The sequence below is a fragment of the Abrus precatorius genome, unplaced genomic scaffold (genome assembly GCF_003935025.1).
Source record: "Abrus precatorius isolate BTA unplaced genomic scaffold, Abrus_2018 Scaffold8, whole genome shotgun sequence".
In the NCBI taxonomy this organism is placed as follows: domain Eukaryota; kingdom Viridiplantae; phylum Streptophyta; class Magnoliopsida; order Fabales; family Fabaceae; genus Abrus; species Abrus precatorius.
In genome coordinates, this window is record NW_020874428.1 from 24,929,725 (window position 1) to 24,949,421 (window position 19,697).

The window sequence follows — 19,697 nt, forward strand, 5'->3', positions numbered from 1 at the left end:
CTCTCTACCCGCCAAAAGCAATAAGCAATGCAGCAAGCAACAAACACGCCGAGGGGAAGGGAGTAAACAGATGGATACCCGCGAGTGCACCGAATCTCCCTGTATCACAAAGCGTGATTAATCCATGTGTCAATGTGGGAGCGTTTTAATGTAGTACGTTGTTTAGTACACTTCTGGCTGTTGGAGAGGGTCCCACCTGATCAGCTAAATTTTCACTAGTCAAGCGCACTAGTGATTTCGTAAGTAAAATTGTAACAAATTCAAAATTTACACCTTCTATGTGATTACACATGCTTTGAAGAACTTGGGTAAAGTCAATATACAATAATTTTAAGAGAACTCTCTTTTTTCTCTATCAATAGAAACTCTTTGTTTTAAGATTAATAATACAGTGTAAATATATATGTAACAAGATTTATATAGACTGTTTTTAAAATAACTCTTACCAAATTATTAAAAATAATTTAAATAGATATACAGAATTTGATTTCCTAATTAAATTCTTATAAAATCTATTGCATATCTTAAAATATGAATACATACAATCATATTTTTATGTTTGTACAGTACTTTTAAATTTTTTTAAATTTTTAAGGTATTATATAGAAAAAAATTTAATCAATAATATTTAAACATGTTTAAATAATAAATTTATTTAATAATTTATGTTGTAAAACGTACAAATGTGAAGCCTTTTAAGATTTTGACAGCAGGCTCGATCACTAGGCAAGTGAGGCACCTCCAATAGAAAAGCAACCGAACAATATCCTTGTGGATGAATAAAAGGCTAACTATTTGAGAGGACCTGAAGCTGCTCCGCGGGTCTCATCAGTTGTAGTTAGTATATTTTATTTCTCTAATTCTTGAAGTGTATGCTTATGACTAATAGAAAATATGAATAATTGTTTCTTTAACATGAAATTCTAGTAGACAGTGTGCATTCCGCTACAAGACCAGAGCATGATCCCTCCTCACATTCAGACTTTGATTCAAAGAGGTAATTCAATTTATAACTTATTGAATGTAGTTAAATTACACATGGGAATTATGTAAACTGCTCATTAATTTTATTTGCATAAGACTATTACAAATCTTATTCAACAATGTCAAAACTCTTTTCTTTATTTGTGCATCAGATAAAGTGAGTGTAAACCCCTAAATTAGTCTTTGAAATCATATAAATTAACCAATTTAGTGCTTCAATCATGATAATTTGAAAACATTTCATAAATCTGATTTAGTAAAATTTATTCATTTTAGTTTTTTTTTTCACCATCATTCTGTATTAAGAAAGATTAAGGTGAATAATGTTTTGTAATGTCATAAATTCGTAATAGGAAATTTTTAAATCGTAGAAACTAAAAGACACAATCCCATAACATTTTGAGGGCTAATTTTAGGGTTTACAAAGTTGGAGCAGTTTACATAATTCCCATCTGTAGGCGGGATCATGCTCTGTTCTTGGAGTAGAATGCACACTGTCTACTAAAATTTCATATTAAAGAAACAATTATTCATATTTTCTATTAGTCATAAGCATACACTTCAAGAATTAGAGAAATGAAATATACTAGCTATAATTGATGAGACCCGCAGCTTCAGGTCCTCTCAAAAAGTTAGCCGTCTGTTCATCCACGAGAGATATTGTTCGGCTGCTTTTCTATTGGAAGTACCTCACTTGCCCGGTGATCTAGCGTATTGTCAAAATCTTCAAAAGGCTTTACATTTTGACGTTTTACAACATAAATAAATTACTTATCCTCTTATAATGTATAAAAGCAATCAAAAGAATAGTGACTAAGAAATCTCATGAAATCTTCGGTATATACTCGTGAAGGTAAAGAAAATGATGGTTCTAGAGGATGGTGGGCTGCAATCCTTTTCTGCATAAAATTGCGAGATTTGTTACTTTCTGTTAAACCCTTAACTTTTTTCATATAAAGGTTGATTAGTTTGTCTATAATAACTTAATACCATTTTAACACTCCTAGGGACTGGGAGAGAAGAGAGTGTGTGAGAGAGACTTTATGCTGACCTGAAGGCGAATCATGGGTTAGTTGAGTGCTCTTTAGCTGCAACATAAAAAACTTCATATCATGCCCTACATTGCAAATACACTTCATTCAAAACACATGGAATGCTAGCTGCATAGTGGATATCAAATAAAAAACTTTTTCTTTCTTCCCCTTCCTTCTCGAAGGAGCATTTTGACACCACTGGTTATATGTCACTGATTATTTTCTTTTTCTCAGATCTGGCCTCAGCCTTCTATGTTCCTGTTGCATTGCATTTCTAAAGTTGGTCAATTTTTTTTCTAGTATTCATGCTGATTGTTGTACTGTTAAACAATAATACTACCTATCTCGGTATCATGCCTTCATCAGATTGCGGAACGCTAGGATGTCCTGGATGTTGTCCCTGATTTGTATCATCTGCAGAAGAGTTTTATATCAGGAAGCAATGAGAAATGGCAAACTCGATCCATGATTGCAAGTTGATAGCAAGTGAATTCCACTCAATTTGTTTTTTCTCTCCTAAAAATACCAATGTAGCCAGTCATACCAGCTAGTGCACGTAATTACAACTATTTTCAACTCTTATTTTACACCAATTTTTTTTCTTCTTACATTCACTTTTCGTCGTCTCTCTGTCTTCTTTTTTCTTTTTTTAATCAGGTGGTGGTGGAATGGTGCTCTTACACATCATCTCAATGCTAACACTAAAGACTCCATTAACATAGCTAACAAGAACTTTGTTACATTTCTTTACTTATTCTTTTAAATATTTTCTATAATTTATAAAATAATTATTAAATTAAAAAGTATGTATTTATTATTTTTATATATATTAAATAATTTATTTATTTTAATATTTATAACAACAAAAAGGTAAGAAAATTTAGAATTATTTTCACTAATAATACTAGTATTTTATTTTAAATTTTTACATTCATTAGTTTTTTATTGTGAAAAAATAGTTTGCTACTCTAGTTAATTAGTGATGATAAGGATTTAACTAGATATTTTATTTTATTAAGATAAAAAAATAAATTTAAAATATACTCATCATTCTACGTAGCGTAAATTTAGATTAACATTTTTTATGATGTAAAAATAAAAATAAAAAACATTTTTTTTTCTTTTAGACTTAAAGACGTCTCATGGTTTTTTACTTTGAATAAAAAAAATTACATATTAAGGTATAGATTTTTATTTTTTATTGTCAAATAAATTACAATTTTATAAATATCTATTGTTAAAAAGAATGATGTTTGTAGTTAGTTTTTTTTATGACCTTGCTTTGATAGTACGTACGTTCTTTAGCCTTTACTGGTCTTATATGTAATTGTGTACAGACTAAAAATATATGTATTAGAAAGTTAAAAAATAATGACATTAGACATTTGATCAACTGTGAGTGAGAATAATTTTCAGACGTTTAATGAATTGATATTTGTTTTCTATAAATTTGTATGAATTCATTGAATTATCTAGTTAATTTATAAAATTAGATTTCAAATGTTCAGTTAGTTTTATCAAATAAAGATAATTTTATTTCAAGAATAAAAACAATTTAATTATAGAATTCAAACAAAAGCTTCTAAAAATGAAAAAATAAAATAAAATTAATTACCTTGTCCGAATATAGATTTTAAAATACCACTTTAGCACGTGGTTCTATCAAAATTTTAAAATAAAGTAAAGGGTTACAAGTTCATTATCAAATAACTACTACATTGTTTATTAAAATACAACAAATTTTAAAATACTATTCTAAGTCCTATAACAGTTTCATCTACCCTTTAATGAGTCTGGTGTCTATCGTCTTGATTACCTGAAAAATGAATGTAAGTGTGAGTACTTTACACTACCAAAACATAACAATCTATCATAGAGTCTCACCTTCGAATCATTTTAAAAATACATTTAAACAGATATATAAATATACTCGCTGGTCACATTCCAACACAGTTTATTTCAATTAAACATCAATGAATTTATGGCACCAACAACATTTCATATTCATAACCCACAACATATTACACTGGCGCTTACATACCCCATTCACAGCTTATTATACCAGCGTTAGCATGTCCTTTTCACAGCACATCATACTGGCGTTAGCACACCCCTTTACAGCACATTACACTGGCGTCAGCACACCCCTTTACAGCACATTCCGATGTTAGAACGCCCCTTTTCAGCACATTATACCAGCGTTAACATGTTCCTTTTTTCACATGCAACGTTTATGTCTCACACAGCACACAGCCCACATTGGTTTCACAGCACACGACACATAACCTACAATCATCCCTACTTTACGGTACCTAGCCTATTTTCATTTGTATTACACGGCATATAGTCTACATCTACTAGCAGTTCACGGCACGTAGCCTATATTCATTTACAATACTCGACACTCAGACCCACATTCATTCACACGTCATAGTACACAGCAATTTCCATCCAATACATATTCTCTCATCCCCACACACGATATTCATATGTCACGATACATGGCCCTAATCATATTTCACAATCAATTTCCATTCTCTACACGTTTTCTACCTTCTAACTCAACAATCATTTCATATTCATTCAATTACATAGCTAATTACACATATTAAGATAGAGTAGAGTTCCCTCTTACCTTGATTTGAAGACCCACACGCGGATTCAACCTTGAAAATGTCTCCCACACAGATTTTGGCCTAATTACACGGAAGAATTCCATGAGAACCCAAGAAAACCACAAACATAGAGAAAAGGAGATGAAAAATAGAACACTAACCGTCAAAACTCACTTCCAAGTGTTTCCCACACGGATTCAACCTTTAATCAAGCTTTCGAACGGCTTTGGAGGCAATTAATCAATGAAATAAGGTTTTGGGTCGAGAGAATCGAAGAGATTTGGGAGGAAATATTGAGAAATAACCCTCAAATCCCTAAACCCCCCTTTTAAAACCTCTCAAATCGCGACACTCTCACTACAGCAACAACTCTCATTTCAGCGATGCCGAATCTCGCTACAGTGAGACCCTCTCGCTACAACGAGGTTACACCCAGAAATGCACCTCCTTCTGTCGCTCTCTCACCACAGCGAGACATCTCTCGCTACAGGGAGAAGGCGACAGTTTCGTCCTTTCTTCCCAGTGACTTCTCACTACAGCAAGATGCAAAGATACTCTGCACTAGGCACTTAGCTAAATCTCAGCCCGAACGCACTCATACATATATATATATACACACACACACATCCCTATGCTTTATGCATATAAACATCATCTATTATGCATTTCAATGCAATTTCCTCATTCTCATTTCACCATTATGCACTTAAGTGCAATTCTAACATCCATTCACATTTTCACTTACATATAAATATCGATAATTAATATTACCAAAATTCGGGCATTACACTTTCCCGACATAATCTTAATGTTTCTAATGGTCAAGGGTATGATGGTGCTAGTAATATGAGAGGAGAATGGAATAGATTACAAGCATTATTCTTAAGTGATTGTCCTTATGCATATTATGTTCATTATTTTGCTCAGCGATTACAACTTGCCTTGGTTGCTGCATCAAGAGAAGTTATTCCAATTCATCAATTCTTTTCAAAATTGACTTTTATTGTGAATATTGTTTGCTCTTCTAGTAAGTGTCATGATGAGTTACAAGCTGCCAAGTTAGATGAAATTGCATATTTGTTAGAGATTGATGAGCTTGAAACTGGTAAAGTGGCAAATCAAATTGGTACTTTGAAACGAGCTGGGGATACCCGTTAGAGCTCCCATTTCTCTTCTATTTGTAGCTTGATAAACATGTATGGTTCAACTTATTCTGTTCTAGAAAAAATAATTATTGATGGATCTACTTATTCTTAACGTGAGGATGCTGATAATGCTTACAAAAGTTTGACCTCATTTGAGTTTATATTTATCTTGCATTTGATGAGAGAAATTATAGGAATTAAAGATGTTCTTTGTCAAGCTTTGTAACAACAATCTCATGTATTTAGTTTGTTCTACAAAGGCACTTATTCAAAAACTTGAGAGAAGAAGATTGGGATAAGTTATTAAAAAATGTGACATCGTTTGTGAAAAATATGATATTGAGGTTCCTCAATGTAGTGCTTCTTATGTAGCAAGGAAAGGACGCTCTCGTCACCAAAAAGATCATATTATAGTGGAGCATTATTTGAGAGTTAAAATATTCTTTGCTATAATTGATAAGTTATTACAAGAGTTGAATTGTAGATTTAATGACCAAGCAATAGATTTATTAACTCTAAGCTCAACATTGGTTCCTATGGATGCTTACAAAGCTTTTAATATTGAAAAAAATTGCACTCTTGTAGATAAATATTATCCCATGGAATTCAATGAGTAGAAAAAGATTAATTTGCATTTCTAACTTCAACATTTCATTGTTTCTGCTCGTCAAGATTCAAATTTGAAGATTTTATCAATAATGCAAGAGTTGTGTACATGTTTAGCTACAACAAAAAAGTCAGAAGTTTACTACTTGATTGATAAATTACTCCATCTTATCATGATTTTTATAGTTTCTACACCTACAACGGAAAAAAAAAATTCTACAATAAAAATAATCAAGACCAAATTGAGAAATAAGATGAAGCTGACTTTTTAGCAAATAGTATGGTAGTCTATATTAAAAGGTATATTACAACAAATTTTAATTATGACACATTGAAAATTTCAAGTCATTAAAAAAGCATAAAACAATACTTTGACTAAAGGTAACTTTTGTTTTTGATATATATATTATTTTGATGATAACCTTTATGTTAGACTTGCATTTAAAAATTTTTATGTATATAATAATGTCATATATTTAATTTATGCAATTACTCCTCATAATTGGTCCATTCTTTTTGCTTGACTTGCATTGCACAATTTTGGGTATGTCGTATGCAAGTGATACTATACAAGTAGCTTGGACTATGTTATTATACTATTTTGGATACAATAGGAGACAAATGTGCAATTTATCTTGAATTTACTTCACCTACTTTGGCTCGTTTCATACAAGGTAATCTTTGATATTTAATGATAGTTTTTTATAATTATTTTATGAAATGATTAATAAAAGATAATAATTTTTTTAGATTTCATATTTATTTTAAGTAGAAGAAATAATAAATATTGTTATTTTTTAATTAAAAAAATAATTTATACCTAAAAAAAAAATTAATTTTACACTCCAAATTTTTTGTCTAAATTCCGCCACTGCACTCAATCCAGCCACGCCACGCGCTGCTGCCGTCGCCGCCACAGGGACCCGACCCCGACGCAATCAAGAAACTCCCGATCATCCTCCACCAGGCGCCGCCGAGTCCGAATGGCGCATTGGAGGAAACGGAGTGCTGCATCTGCCTCAGCGCGTTCGTTGATGGTGAGAAGTTGAAGGTTTTCCTGGGATGTGACCATAGTTTTCATTGCGACTGCGTGGACAAGTGGCTCGTGAATCACTCCAATTCTCCTCTTTGTAGATCTTCTCTTAAGTTCGATTCTTCGTTTCCCAGGGTTTTGATCCAAGAACCACCAATTAGACACAGTGTCCCACTTTGATCCTCTTTTTCCTCGTTTTTTGAGTTTTAATTGATTCGTAACTTCAACAGTAAATTAGTAATAGTAATCCACTCGCTTTGAGTAATGTAAATCGTGTTCAGAAAGGATTGTTACAGGCATGGGCAGTTTGCAAACGTTGATGAGAAAATTGCCGCGATTAAGTAATTTTATTTTAATAAACAGCGGAGATGAATATATAATTAAAAACTATTGGCCTTAAAGTTTTGTTTGTTAAGTTGGAATGGAGTGAAAAAGGAGTTTTAAAGAATAAATGAAGAGATGAGAAGGAGATTAAACTCTTTCTGCATTTCGATGTCAATTTTTGTAAAAAAAATATATTCTGCAATTGAATTTTTTCCATTTTTAATAATTCTAAATTAATTGTAACTTTTAGAAAAAAATATTCTTTCTTTTCTCTTTATCCTTAACTTGGTATTTAAACGGTGGAGAGAAATGAAAGGTACGGGAAGACCTTAAAATTCATTGTTAATTAAATTTAGTTTACTGATAATATGATGAATTGGAGGAGAAAAATAAATGAATCGAGTAAATAATTTCATTTTATTATTTTAAGTATATATTAATATTTTTTTCTTATGAATCAAATAAATTTTCCCTTCTCTATTATATTTTTACTTCCTTTTTCTTTTATTAAATTTTTTGCTTTGCCTTTTCTTTTTCTTTTGAATCAAATAATGCACAAATCAAATTCAAAAGCAAAGTTTACCTGTTCCTTAACTATAAGTTCCCAGTATCAAGTAAAAAGGAATTTAGTTTTCTTTTAGCATTTTCAGTTTGAGGCTTAGAGAATGAAAAAAAATAATCATTATAAAAATTTTATCTATTAAAATGATTTTTTTTTGTTAGAATTAGGGATGTAAAGAGATTAGATTATCTGAAAGGGTCTATGACCTAATTTTTTAAAGTTTAATTCAACTTAACTTATTTAAATAATAGACTTAATTTAAATTTTTTTAAAAATTTAATTAATTAAATAGGTCAAATTTAAGTTTAAAAAAAATTATTAAGTCTATTAAAATAATTTATTTAAAATTTATAATAATATATTAAATAATTTCATATTAAAATTATAATATAATGTTATATTAAATAAGTTAAATTTTAAAATAAATAAAATCTTAAATCATAGATCTAGTCTTTTTTTATTAGAGTTAAAGAAAATTTATTTTTAAAGAGACTAATTTAAATTTTTTGTGTTATTATTATTTGACCTGTGCACAAAGTTGATTTGCATTTGTATTAGTTTAATTATATATTTTAATAAAATAAAAATATGTTATTTCATTGTACATATTCAAAGTGTTGAATTATTTTTTTATAATTTATTTAGATATAAATTTTATGATTTTTATAAAGATATATCTATTTAAATAGTTTAATAATTTATAAGCTATTAAAAAGATTAATTTACCAAAAATAGATTTTTTACAAAAGTCAGGTTAAATTTAATAAAAAAATTATAACAGATAATAGATTTAAGTTTTAAAATTATTAAATAAATTAGACTTATTTATTCAAAGTTTAATCTATTTTTATTTTTAATTTATATTATTAAGACTTAATATGTCATTCAAATATAAAAATTAGATAAATAGTGAATACATTTAAAATTATTTTGTTGTTTTTTTTTATTTAGATGTTTAGTGTAAAATATTGGCTGTGGTTTTAATATTTGATAATTCGTTGAAAGGTGCCAAAAGAAAGAGAGTGCCCAAGAAATTCCCTTACATGTGACAAAGGTCCAAGAAAGTGGATTTAAATTCTTTTATTTTTATTTTATGAGGGAGTTTTGTTCCCACTTTGGATGATGGAAAAGTGGAAGACCCAGCTTCAGAAAGGTCACTCAATTTCCACTAAGCCCCCATATGTTTTAGATAATCCTGTTTATGCTATGCAAAAATATAATATGTCATATAACTATTAGTATAAACTTCCATGTTACATGTTTGGATATACATCCTGTACTCATGATGCAATGCCTTTTTGTTTTTTTAATATAATTTCATTTTGTTTTAAAAAATACTTTTACTATAAAGATAAGTAACAATTTAATTTTATTAAACCAATTAAGATTATATTAACAAATTTAATGTTACTATTTAATAATTTTTTATTTGTAAATAAATAATAATTTTTGGAATAAAATCCAACATATAAATTTTTAAAATGAAAAAAATTATTTAAATTAAGATATAATCATTATGTCAATTAATTTGATATACGTGATCTACTGAATTTAAGTAATATTATTTAAGAAAAATTAAAAATATAATAAAAAAAGGTGTAAAATATCTTATGCAAGTCATTACTTTACTTAAAAGATAATGAACCTTAATGTAATCTGATTTAAAAGTGAATATTCAAATTTAATATACACTTAATTATATTTGATAAAATGATAAGAGAATATTTTTATTTTATCTTATTTCTAATATTTTAATTAATAAGACAGATAAATTTTATCTCTATAATATTATTAAATTTTTATCTTAATATATTTTAAATATATGATAATATAAACAATTTTTTATTCTTATCTTATATATTTTATTCTTACCTAAATCTCATATCCACTAAACAAGAATAAGTTTATTGATAAATGTGACAAAAGAAATTAGACCATAAATATGTTAATATTTTAAATTTTAAATATGAAAAAATAAAGTCAAGGATACAAAAGTAATTTTCGTTTTTTCCATCACCAAACGGAAGGAAAATCGAAATTTTATGTTTAATAAATATAAAAAATTTTGGCTTCAAAGGAAAGGCCCAGACTTTTCTGGAAGAAATACATCTCCGAAGCCAACCAGCCAACTAACATTAAAAGGAAACAACCTCTGCTTTCAAATATCATTCGTCGATTGATTCACAAATTGCAACTCCTTTTTTTAATCAACACGAACACAATATACAGAGAGAGAGAGAGTGGGAGATGGATTTTGAACTGAGAAGAGCTAGAGAGAAGCTAGAGAAAGAGCAGAGAGAGAGGAAGGAGAAAGCGAGATTGAAACTGCAAAAGGAAAAAAAAGCCAAAGAAGAGGCTCATAAGCAAAGGGAAGCCATCGAAGCTGTTCAAAGATCTCGTCGTATTGATGCAGCCGAAGCCCAACTCAAGGTACCCTCTTTTCACTCTTTCCCTTACTATCAAACCCGTTTCATCTGCATCATGTTATTTTCTAAAGGGTAATCTTTTATGGGATCATTGGGTTCATCAGGTTGATTTCCCTCTTTTCAATTTGTTGAGGATTAGATATGTACAACTATAGATTATTATATTGTTCCTTAGAGATATTAACTTTGAAGAAATATAGGTAGGTTTGGACAATCTGATACGTGAAGTTAATGACATATCTTGTACTACTCCTTTTACCCTTTCCAACTTCTACCTTTTTTTTTTCCTTTTTGGTTGATGGCTGTTCAAATTTATTCTGCTTGTCTTTTGCAAGGATCAGATCATGTTCATGTCAGTTGTTGTTAGGTCATGCTCTAGTATTATTATATCTCGTTGAACAAACTTATCCTTATGTCTTCAGTTTGTCCTTGTTGTGTAAGTGTAATCAAGTTTCCCCTTTTCATGTTTTTGATAACTATACAGACTCACCGTTGATTTTATGTTCCCTGATTTACTACTTTTGTAACATTTTTTATGGTGAATAACTTTTGTTCCCTTTTACATTATATAGTTGTTGTAACGGTTTTTTTATCTTGTGTAAAAATGTGATTCAACAAATATATTCATTAAAAATTCTAATCTTGGACTATTCAAAATAGCTCATACTGCATTCCTCTCTGCCCATTACTAGTGGAAGCACTTGAATTCAAAAGTAGTATATTAAGAAAGAGCTAGTAGATATTAAACAACCATTTCACACAAAAGCTTGACTCTTAGGTGGTGACGTAGAGGAGGGTTTTTAATCTCTAACATGCCCCGTCAAGTAATAATCCTTTTGAGGTAGAAGGCATAGGCCACCCTTATCTTGTACTTGAATATAATTTGACTGGAATAATGGCGCATTATCAATCATGGAACTCTTGACCAGTTGGTCACAGAGTAGTGACTCAATACTCTACCAATGTGAATAATCATCGCCCAAAAAGATTAAGCTATCAAGTACATGTCCATGAATGGTTTTTAGTCTGTATTCTGTGACAATCAGTTGCAATAGTACAAAGGACCAAACAGCTGGTGTGGTTTTTTCAAAAATGATAATTGGTCTTGTAATATTTAATCATACTACTGGTGAAAATAAACTTGCTAATCTATATATACAAATGTTTGCCATACCTTCCTGAATAAAATTAGTGGCTGCAAATACTTCCTTTTATGTTTAAGTTCTTAATGTGAAAATACTGAATGAATTATTCCCTTCATTTACCTTGCTCAAATCAGGCTGACCAAGAGATGCAAGAAAACCTACTTGCTGGCAGAGGAATTGTGTTTTATAGATTACTAGAAGCTGTACCATATCAAGGTGGTGGAGATAAGATCAAACTGCCTCCTTCTTGCTTCACAGAACTGTCTGATCAGGGTGCTTTTGACAAGGGACCCTTATACTTTCAGTTGTCATCAGTTCAAGAGGAAAGCTCTTCAAGCATCAAAAGTACAGATAAAGAGAATCAGGGGACCACCCATTCAGGAGTTTTAGAATTCACTGCTGATGAAGGTTATGTGGGTCTTCCTCCTCATGTATGGAATAATTTATTTTCTGAAGGCACTACAATATCTCCATTAATTGAAGTGCGCTATGTTTGGCTTCCTAAAGGGACATATGCTAAACTTCAACCTGAAAGAGTAGGATTTTCTGACTTGCCAAATCATAAGGCTATCCTTGAAACATGTCTTCGGCAGCATGCTACTCTTTCTCAAGATGACATTTTAACTGTAAACTATGGAGAACTTGCATACAAATTAAGGGTGCTTGAGTTAAAACCTTCTTCAAGTGTATCTGTTTTAGAAACAGATATTGAAGTTGACATAGTTGATCCTGATACGTCCTCAGAAAAGACAGATCAGCATGTTTTAGTGCCAGTTGTATTTGGAATGTCACAAATTGGAACAGTAGAAGAAGGAAAGTTTGTGTATTACAAATTTTCTATAGACAATGCCGCATGGGAGAAAATCTCTACTGGGAATTCTTGTATTGAGGTAAAATTAGAATCCGAGACAGATGGGGGGGACACAGATCTCTTCATCTCTAGACATCCTCTCTTATTTCCTACAAGACACCAGCATGAGTGGTCTTCTCATGATATTGGCTCAAAGACTTTGATTCTTAGCTCAAAAGATCAAAACTTGGGTGCTGGGACTTACAGCGTTGGTATATATGGCTTCAAGGGAATGACTAAGTACAAAATATCAATCATGATTCAGGATAATTTCAACCAAAAAGTTGGTCAGCAAGCATCATCTTCCATGTCATCTATAGAAATGGATACTGAACAATGCAGGAATTGCAAGCATTATATACCCACTACGACTATTGCACTGCATGAAGCTTATTGTAGCAGGCACAATGTTGTCTGTCAGCGTGCAGGCTGTGGAGTTGTTCTTAGGATAGAGGAGTCTAAGAACCACATTCACTGTGACAGGTGTGGTCAGGCTTTTCAGCAGGTAGAATTAGAAAAGCACATGAAAGTTTTTCACGAGCCACTTCACTGCCCGTGTGGAATAATCCTTGAGAAAGAGCAAATGGTGAGTTGCATGCCTCTTGCCCTTGTTACTAGTATTGTGTGTTCTCTCTCTCTCTCTCTCTCTCTCTCTCTATATATATATATATATATATATATATCTGTATGTGTCCTTTTTCCTTGCTCCTTCATTCTTCTTTCCTTCCTACTTTAGGGTATTACAATATAATTTTTTTATTGATATTTTTGCTTTCTATGTCTTCTGAGATTTTTGCTCTCTTCTTTCTTGCTAGTTTTGTGTGTTTTCTTTTATTTCTCTTTCCCTCCCTTCCTCCTTTTTTTCTTTCTTCAGGGTATTATTACAATGTAAATTGTTTTATTGAGATTGTGCTTTCTTCCTTCTTGCTAGTATTGTGTGTGCTAAGATTGTGTTTTTTTTTTTTTTTTTTGTTTCCTTCTCTCTCTCTCTTTCCTTCTTTCTTCCTTCAGAAAGAGAAAATGGTAAGCTGCATGTCTCCTGCCCTTTCTTGCTAGTATTGTGTGTTCTTTCTCTCTCTCTCTCTTGCTTTCTGTCTGTCTTCTTTCCTTCCTACTTTCTTTCTTTAGGGTATTACAATATAATTTTTTTATTGAGAAGTTAACTTTCTTCCCTCTTGCTAATATTCTGTGTGTGTTTTTCTTCCTTTCTCTTTTTCCCTCCCTCCCTCCTTTTTTTTTTCTCCTTGTTTCCTTCTTTCTTCCTCTTTCTTTCTTTCTTTCTTTCTTTCTTTCTTTTGCCCTTTCTTTCTTTACGGTATTACAATATAATTTTTTTTTATTGAGATTTTTGCTTGCTTCCTTCTTGCTAGTAGTGTGTTTCTCTCTCTCTCTCTTCTTTCTTTCTTTTTCTTTCTCCCTTTCTCCTTCCTCCCTTCTTTGTTTGTTTCTTTCCTTCTTTAGGGTATAACATATAAATTTTGGAGATTAAGGTTAATGCCTGATAAAAATGTCCTTTTCTTGTTATCATCATGTTATAAATATCCCGTTAAAAATGTCCTTTTGGAGATCTGGCAATTCGAATTCATATAAAAGATATGCAAATTATTATAAATTGGGCTATTTTGAGTGAATTATTTTAACTGCTTTGGTAGGTGGAGCATCAAGCTTCAGTTTGCCCCCTGCGTCTAATTACATGCCGGTTTTGTGGTGATATGGTTCAAGCTGGGAGTACTGCCATGGATGTACGTGACAGATTAAGAGGATTATCTGAGCATGAGAGTATTTGTGGTTCTAGGACTGCCCCCTGTGATTCCTGTGGGCGTTCTGTGATGTTGAAGGACATGGACATACACCAGATTGCTGTTCATCAAAAGGGCTAAATTCTGACATGTTCATCTTAACGGGAACTTGTGAAGGATTTTGATATCTGGGCGTTGAATAGAAATTAAAAGTAACAGGAAGAGAGATTGTTGAGCAGAAACGTCTGTATGTTCTACTATGGAAGACCAGCTGCGGATATATTTAATTGTTGTTGCAATTGGCATTCATTATGTACGAAATCATGATTTATTTTTCTACTTCTGTATGGAAAATGTCTGCTGCTTTACATCACTAATTCTTTTATAAACATTGGTGAAGAAACCACAAGCAAGTGGATTTGTTATGCAAATGTTTTACGAAATAGTGATTAGCTAACTGAAAGATATTGTGCAATTTCCTGTTTTGAATAAGATTTTTCTGGTGCCTATTCAAATCTTATTTAGGAAAAAAAAGCTAAAAAATTGTCAGATATAATCTCGTGGAGAAGGTAAAGTCTGCTTAGTCTTAATTTTATTAAGTAGTACTGAGTTAGAATTAGTAGTTTTTGTTATTAAACTTCAATTTTGTGCCGTAGTCCAGCTTATTGATCAATGTACAAAATTAAGAATACACTTCTCAAGAGTAATAGGACTTAAGAATTTACTTCATTGCACATAGAAATATACTTGTCAGACCATCAACAACCGTCAAATCCGAGTACTACATACAGTTTCATTACTCAGTCTCCCCGTGTTGGATACTGCATGTTTTTATTTTCTTCAGTTCTACCAATATTTTACGACAAACTTTCTTTGTGCATGATAATAAATGAATATTCTTGTCAGAAAAGTAAAGCTGCAACCCGCAGAAGTCTTCTTACTTACGTGATATATACCGTATAGTTGAAGAAGTCCAAGTTTCCCTTGCTAGAGTTGAATTGCATATCATCTAAGTCTTACATGATGGAGTTCTTTACTCCATGCTAATGAAAGAAAATTATTGCCAGATCAACAAAGCACTAAAAGTTGTCCTACGTGAGAGCTACATATGATTGAAAAGTCCAAAACTCACTCGCTAGAGTTCAACATCATACCTAATCCAATTCTAACATGATAGGATACCTTGACTATTCCGTATTTCAAGCAGCACTCTTTTTTCGCCTTGTGAGTCAGAATGAAACTATAGGATTGGAGGTCAAGTAATCTCATAAGTAATGAATTACAACCAAATCATAATTCCAGTGCTTGAAATTATAAGCATTGGTAAATTTAGTTCTTAGCCTTATAAATTTTCACTTTTATCCAGACTTTATATAACATTATTCGCCTTATTTTTATTTTTTTTTGTGTAATTATCAATACTTATATTCTCATGAACCAAAATGGGAGTTTAGTCCGTAAATCACTGATAGCATAATTTGTAAATATGTCAATAAATTAGCGGCACAAAACTATTGGTGCACAAATACTAAACCTATCTCACGTTGAATTTTGGTTCCACATACGTTGTATGAATTTTGTTTTCAACCATGCATAGCTACCTCTCCAGAGGGCAACACTTCAAACCCTTTGACGGTGGGTTGCCTATAAATTGGCATTTATCAATTAATTAGTTGCATCCTAGAATTCTCTAGCTTCCTACCTTAAAGTTTAAACTTTTAAGCAGATATTCAGATTTCTTCTTCAATATGAGGTGGTTTCTATTGCCATATTTTTTTTTGTTACCTCTTAATTTTCCTTCCCACACTTGCTCTTTGTGCATCCATCATGATTACTCTGCCTTGCTACATTTCAAAAACTCATTTGTTCTCAACACTTCATCACATCATACTTGGTCCTGGCTTCCTAGTTCCATTTTTACTTCCAAGACAAAATCTTGGAAAAATGGAAGAGATTGTTGTGAGTGGGAAGGTGTCACGTGCAACACCGTGACAGGTCACGTGATTGGTCTTGACCTTAGCTGCAGCAATCTTAGAGGTAAATTCCATCCCAATAGCACCATTTTCAAGCTTACCCATCTTGAAAAACTCAACCTTGCTTACAACGATTTTTCCGGGTCTTCAGTATATTATGGAATTGGTGATCTTGTGAATCTCACACATCTAAATTTATCATCCTCTTTTATGAGTGGTGACATTCCCTCCACAATCTCTCACTTGTCAAAATTAGTATCACTTGATCTCAGTACTGATTGGAGAATAGTTCCTGATCCCAGCTACTTGAAAAATAAACTTGATCCATACACATGGAACAAACTCATTCTTAATGCAACTACTTTGAGAGAGCTTGTTCTAGATGCTGTGGACATGTCTTCTATCAGAAAGAGCTCTTTGTCATTGTTAACAAATTTGTCATCCTCATTGGTATCTCTTAGTCTTACATTCACTAAATTGCAAGGGAATTTGCCAAGTGACGTATTCCTTTTACCCAATCTTCAAGAACTAAGGTTGTAATCTAATGAAAACCTCAGAGGTGAACTGCCAAAGTCAAACTGGAGTACTCCACTAAGGTACTTGTCTCTCTCATTAACTGCTTTCTCTGGAGAAATTCCTGATTCCATAGGCCATTTGAAATCTCTTAACCATCTAGGTCTTTCATATTGCCAATTTCATGGACCAGTTCCTCAATCTTTGTGGAACCTCACTCAACTAATATATTTGAGCCTTACAAGAAACAAATTTGATGGTGCGATCCCATCTTTACTTTCAAACCTTAAGCATCTCACTTACTTTGATCTTTCTTTTAATAACCTTAGTGGCCACATTCCAAATGTGTTTGGCGACTTTACCAAATTAGAAAGATTGGTACTTTCCAGGAACCAAATAAGAGGCCAAATACCATCATCATTGTTTGATGTAAGTCAGCTTTCTTATTTAGATTTATCACATAATAATTTAGTAGGCCCTATTCCAAGTAAAATCACTAAATTTACAAAACTCGAATATCTTTATTTGTCTTATAACAGTTTGAATGGAACAATTCCGCATTGGTGTTATTCTTTGCCTTCCTTGTCATATTATTTAGATCTCAGAGACAACTACCTCACAGGGTCAAGTATTGAATTCACAATTTATTCCTTAAAATATTTGTCTCTCTCTAATAACAAACTTCAAGGTAATTTTCCAAATTCAATATTTGAATTCGAAAATCTTACTGACTTATACTTGTCATCAACTGACTTGACTGGAATTGTGGACTTTCACCGCTTTTCCAAGCTAAAATCTCTACAGTTCCTTGATCTTTCTCACAATAGTTTTCGCTCAACTAACACAGCAAGCAGCGATGACTTCATCTTACCCAACCTTAGCTACTTATATTTATCGGCATGTAATATTAACAGGTTTCCTAAATTCTTAGCACATTTTCAAGAACTGCAATATTTAGATCTTTCTAATAACAAAATTCAGGGAAAAATTCCCAAACAATTTCTTGACAAGCTCTTACTCTCTTGGAAGAAAATTCAAGTTATTGATCTCAGTTTTAACAAGTTCCAAGGAGATCTTCCAATTCCACCCTTTGGCACTCAAGTCTTTTCAGTCTCAAATAACAACTTCGCTGGAGGCATTTCTTCAGGAATTTGCAATGCGAGTTCCCTCCGTATACTCAACTTGGCTCACAACAACTTGACAGGCATGTTTCCACAATGCCTTGTAACATTTCATATCTTTCAGTGTTGGATGTGCAAATGAACTAACTTTATGGAAACATGCCTAGAAACTTCTCTGAGGGAAATTCCCTTGAGACTATAAAGTTGAATGGAAACCAGTTGGAGGGACAATTACCACAGTCTTTGGCACATTTTACAGAACTCCAAGTTTTGGACCTTGTAGACAATAACATAGAGGTTACATTTCCCAGTTGGCTAGAAACTTTCAATGGTTGCAGGTACTTAGTTTAAGATCAAATAAACTTCAAGGTGTCATCACTTGTTCCAGCACCAAACATCCATTTCCCAACTTGAAAATTTTTTATGTCTCCAAAAACAATTTAGTGGCTCCTTGCCAGCATCATGCATCAAGAACTTTCAAGGAATGATAAATGCAAGTGGAGGCCAAACTGGTTTGAAATACATGAATCGCGATCGTTTATATAATGATTCTATAGTGGTCACAATGAAAGGTTCATATGTGGAGCTCGTGAGGATATTAACTACTTTCACAACACTTGATTTATCAAATAACATGTTCGAAGGAGAAATTCCAAAAGTCATTGGTGAAATAAATTCTCTCAAAGGGCTTAACCTTTCACATAATAGAATCATTGGTACCATTCCACAATCTTTAAGTAATTTGAGAAATTTGGAATGGTTGGACCTCTCATGGAACCAGTTGACCGGTGAGATTCCTATGGCTTTGACAAATTTGAATTTTCTCTCATTCTTGAACCTTTCACAAAACCAGTTTGAGGGAATTATACCTACAGGTAGACAGTTTAATACATTTGGAAATGATTCTTACGAAGGGAATTTGATGCTATGTGGAATCCCTTTGTCAAAGTCATGTAATAAAGATGAAGAATGGATACCTCATTCAGCACTTGATCATGAAGAATCAGGATTTGGTTGGAAAGCAGTAGTACTGGGATATGCATGTGGGATGATATTTGGAATGCTCTTGGGATATTATGTATTCTTGACTGGAAAACCTGAATGCATTGCGAGACTTGTTGAAGGTGTGTTTTAATATTAGAATGAAAAGAACAACCAACAGAACCCATGCCAATCGTAGAAGATTGAATTAGTTTAATATGGTTCTGTAAATAGTTTTATGTAATTCTAAGTTGTCATGCAAATAAGAAAAACTAGTAATCCATTGCTTTTGTTTAATTTCGTGTAATCAGCCATAAATTGTTTATATGTAACATGCAAAGGCATCGTCATGGACATTCATGCATGCAACCTTCAATCACAAAATCACCTTATTTGGTAAAGTTTTCAAGAATCAAGGCTTTCACAATAGAACGTGTAATAATAGTATCATTGTATTTAAGATTTGCCAGACCTGGTGGAATTCAGTTTATAGTGTTCCAAACTCCAAGGCTATCCTTGAAACAGGTCTTCAACAGCATGCTACTCTTTTTCAAGGTGATATTTTAACAAATCATTAGGAAGAATTGCATACAAATTAAGGGGCATGAATTAAAAGCTTCTTCAACTTTATCTGTTCTAGAAACAT

The 19,697-nt window shown here is 32.0% G+C and overlaps 1 protein-coding gene and 2 pseudogenes across 1 annotated transcript; all 3 read left to right on the forward strand.

Annotated features, from left to right (window-relative positions):
- Positions 1-5,431: 5,431 nt before the first annotated feature.
- LOC113848467 lies at positions 5,432-6,656 on the forward strand (annotated as a pseudogene).
- Positions 6,657-10,389: 3,733 nt separating this feature from the next.
- LOC113846983 lies at positions 10,390-15,196 on the forward strand. The gene is made up of 3 exons (XM_027475787.1): positions 10,390-10,733; positions 12,009-13,310; positions 14,377-15,196. Exons 1-3 carry the CDS (start codon positions 10,551-10,553, stop codon positions 14,602-14,604), a joined length of 1,713 nt encoding a protein of 570 aa, XP_027331588.1. The 5' UTR covers positions 10,390-10,550; the 3' UTR covers positions 14,605-15,196.
- Positions 15,197-16,211: 1,015 nt separating this feature from the next.
- Positions 16,212-19,263, forward strand: LOC113847495 (annotated as a pseudogene).
- Positions 19,264-19,697: the final 434 nt, after the last annotated feature.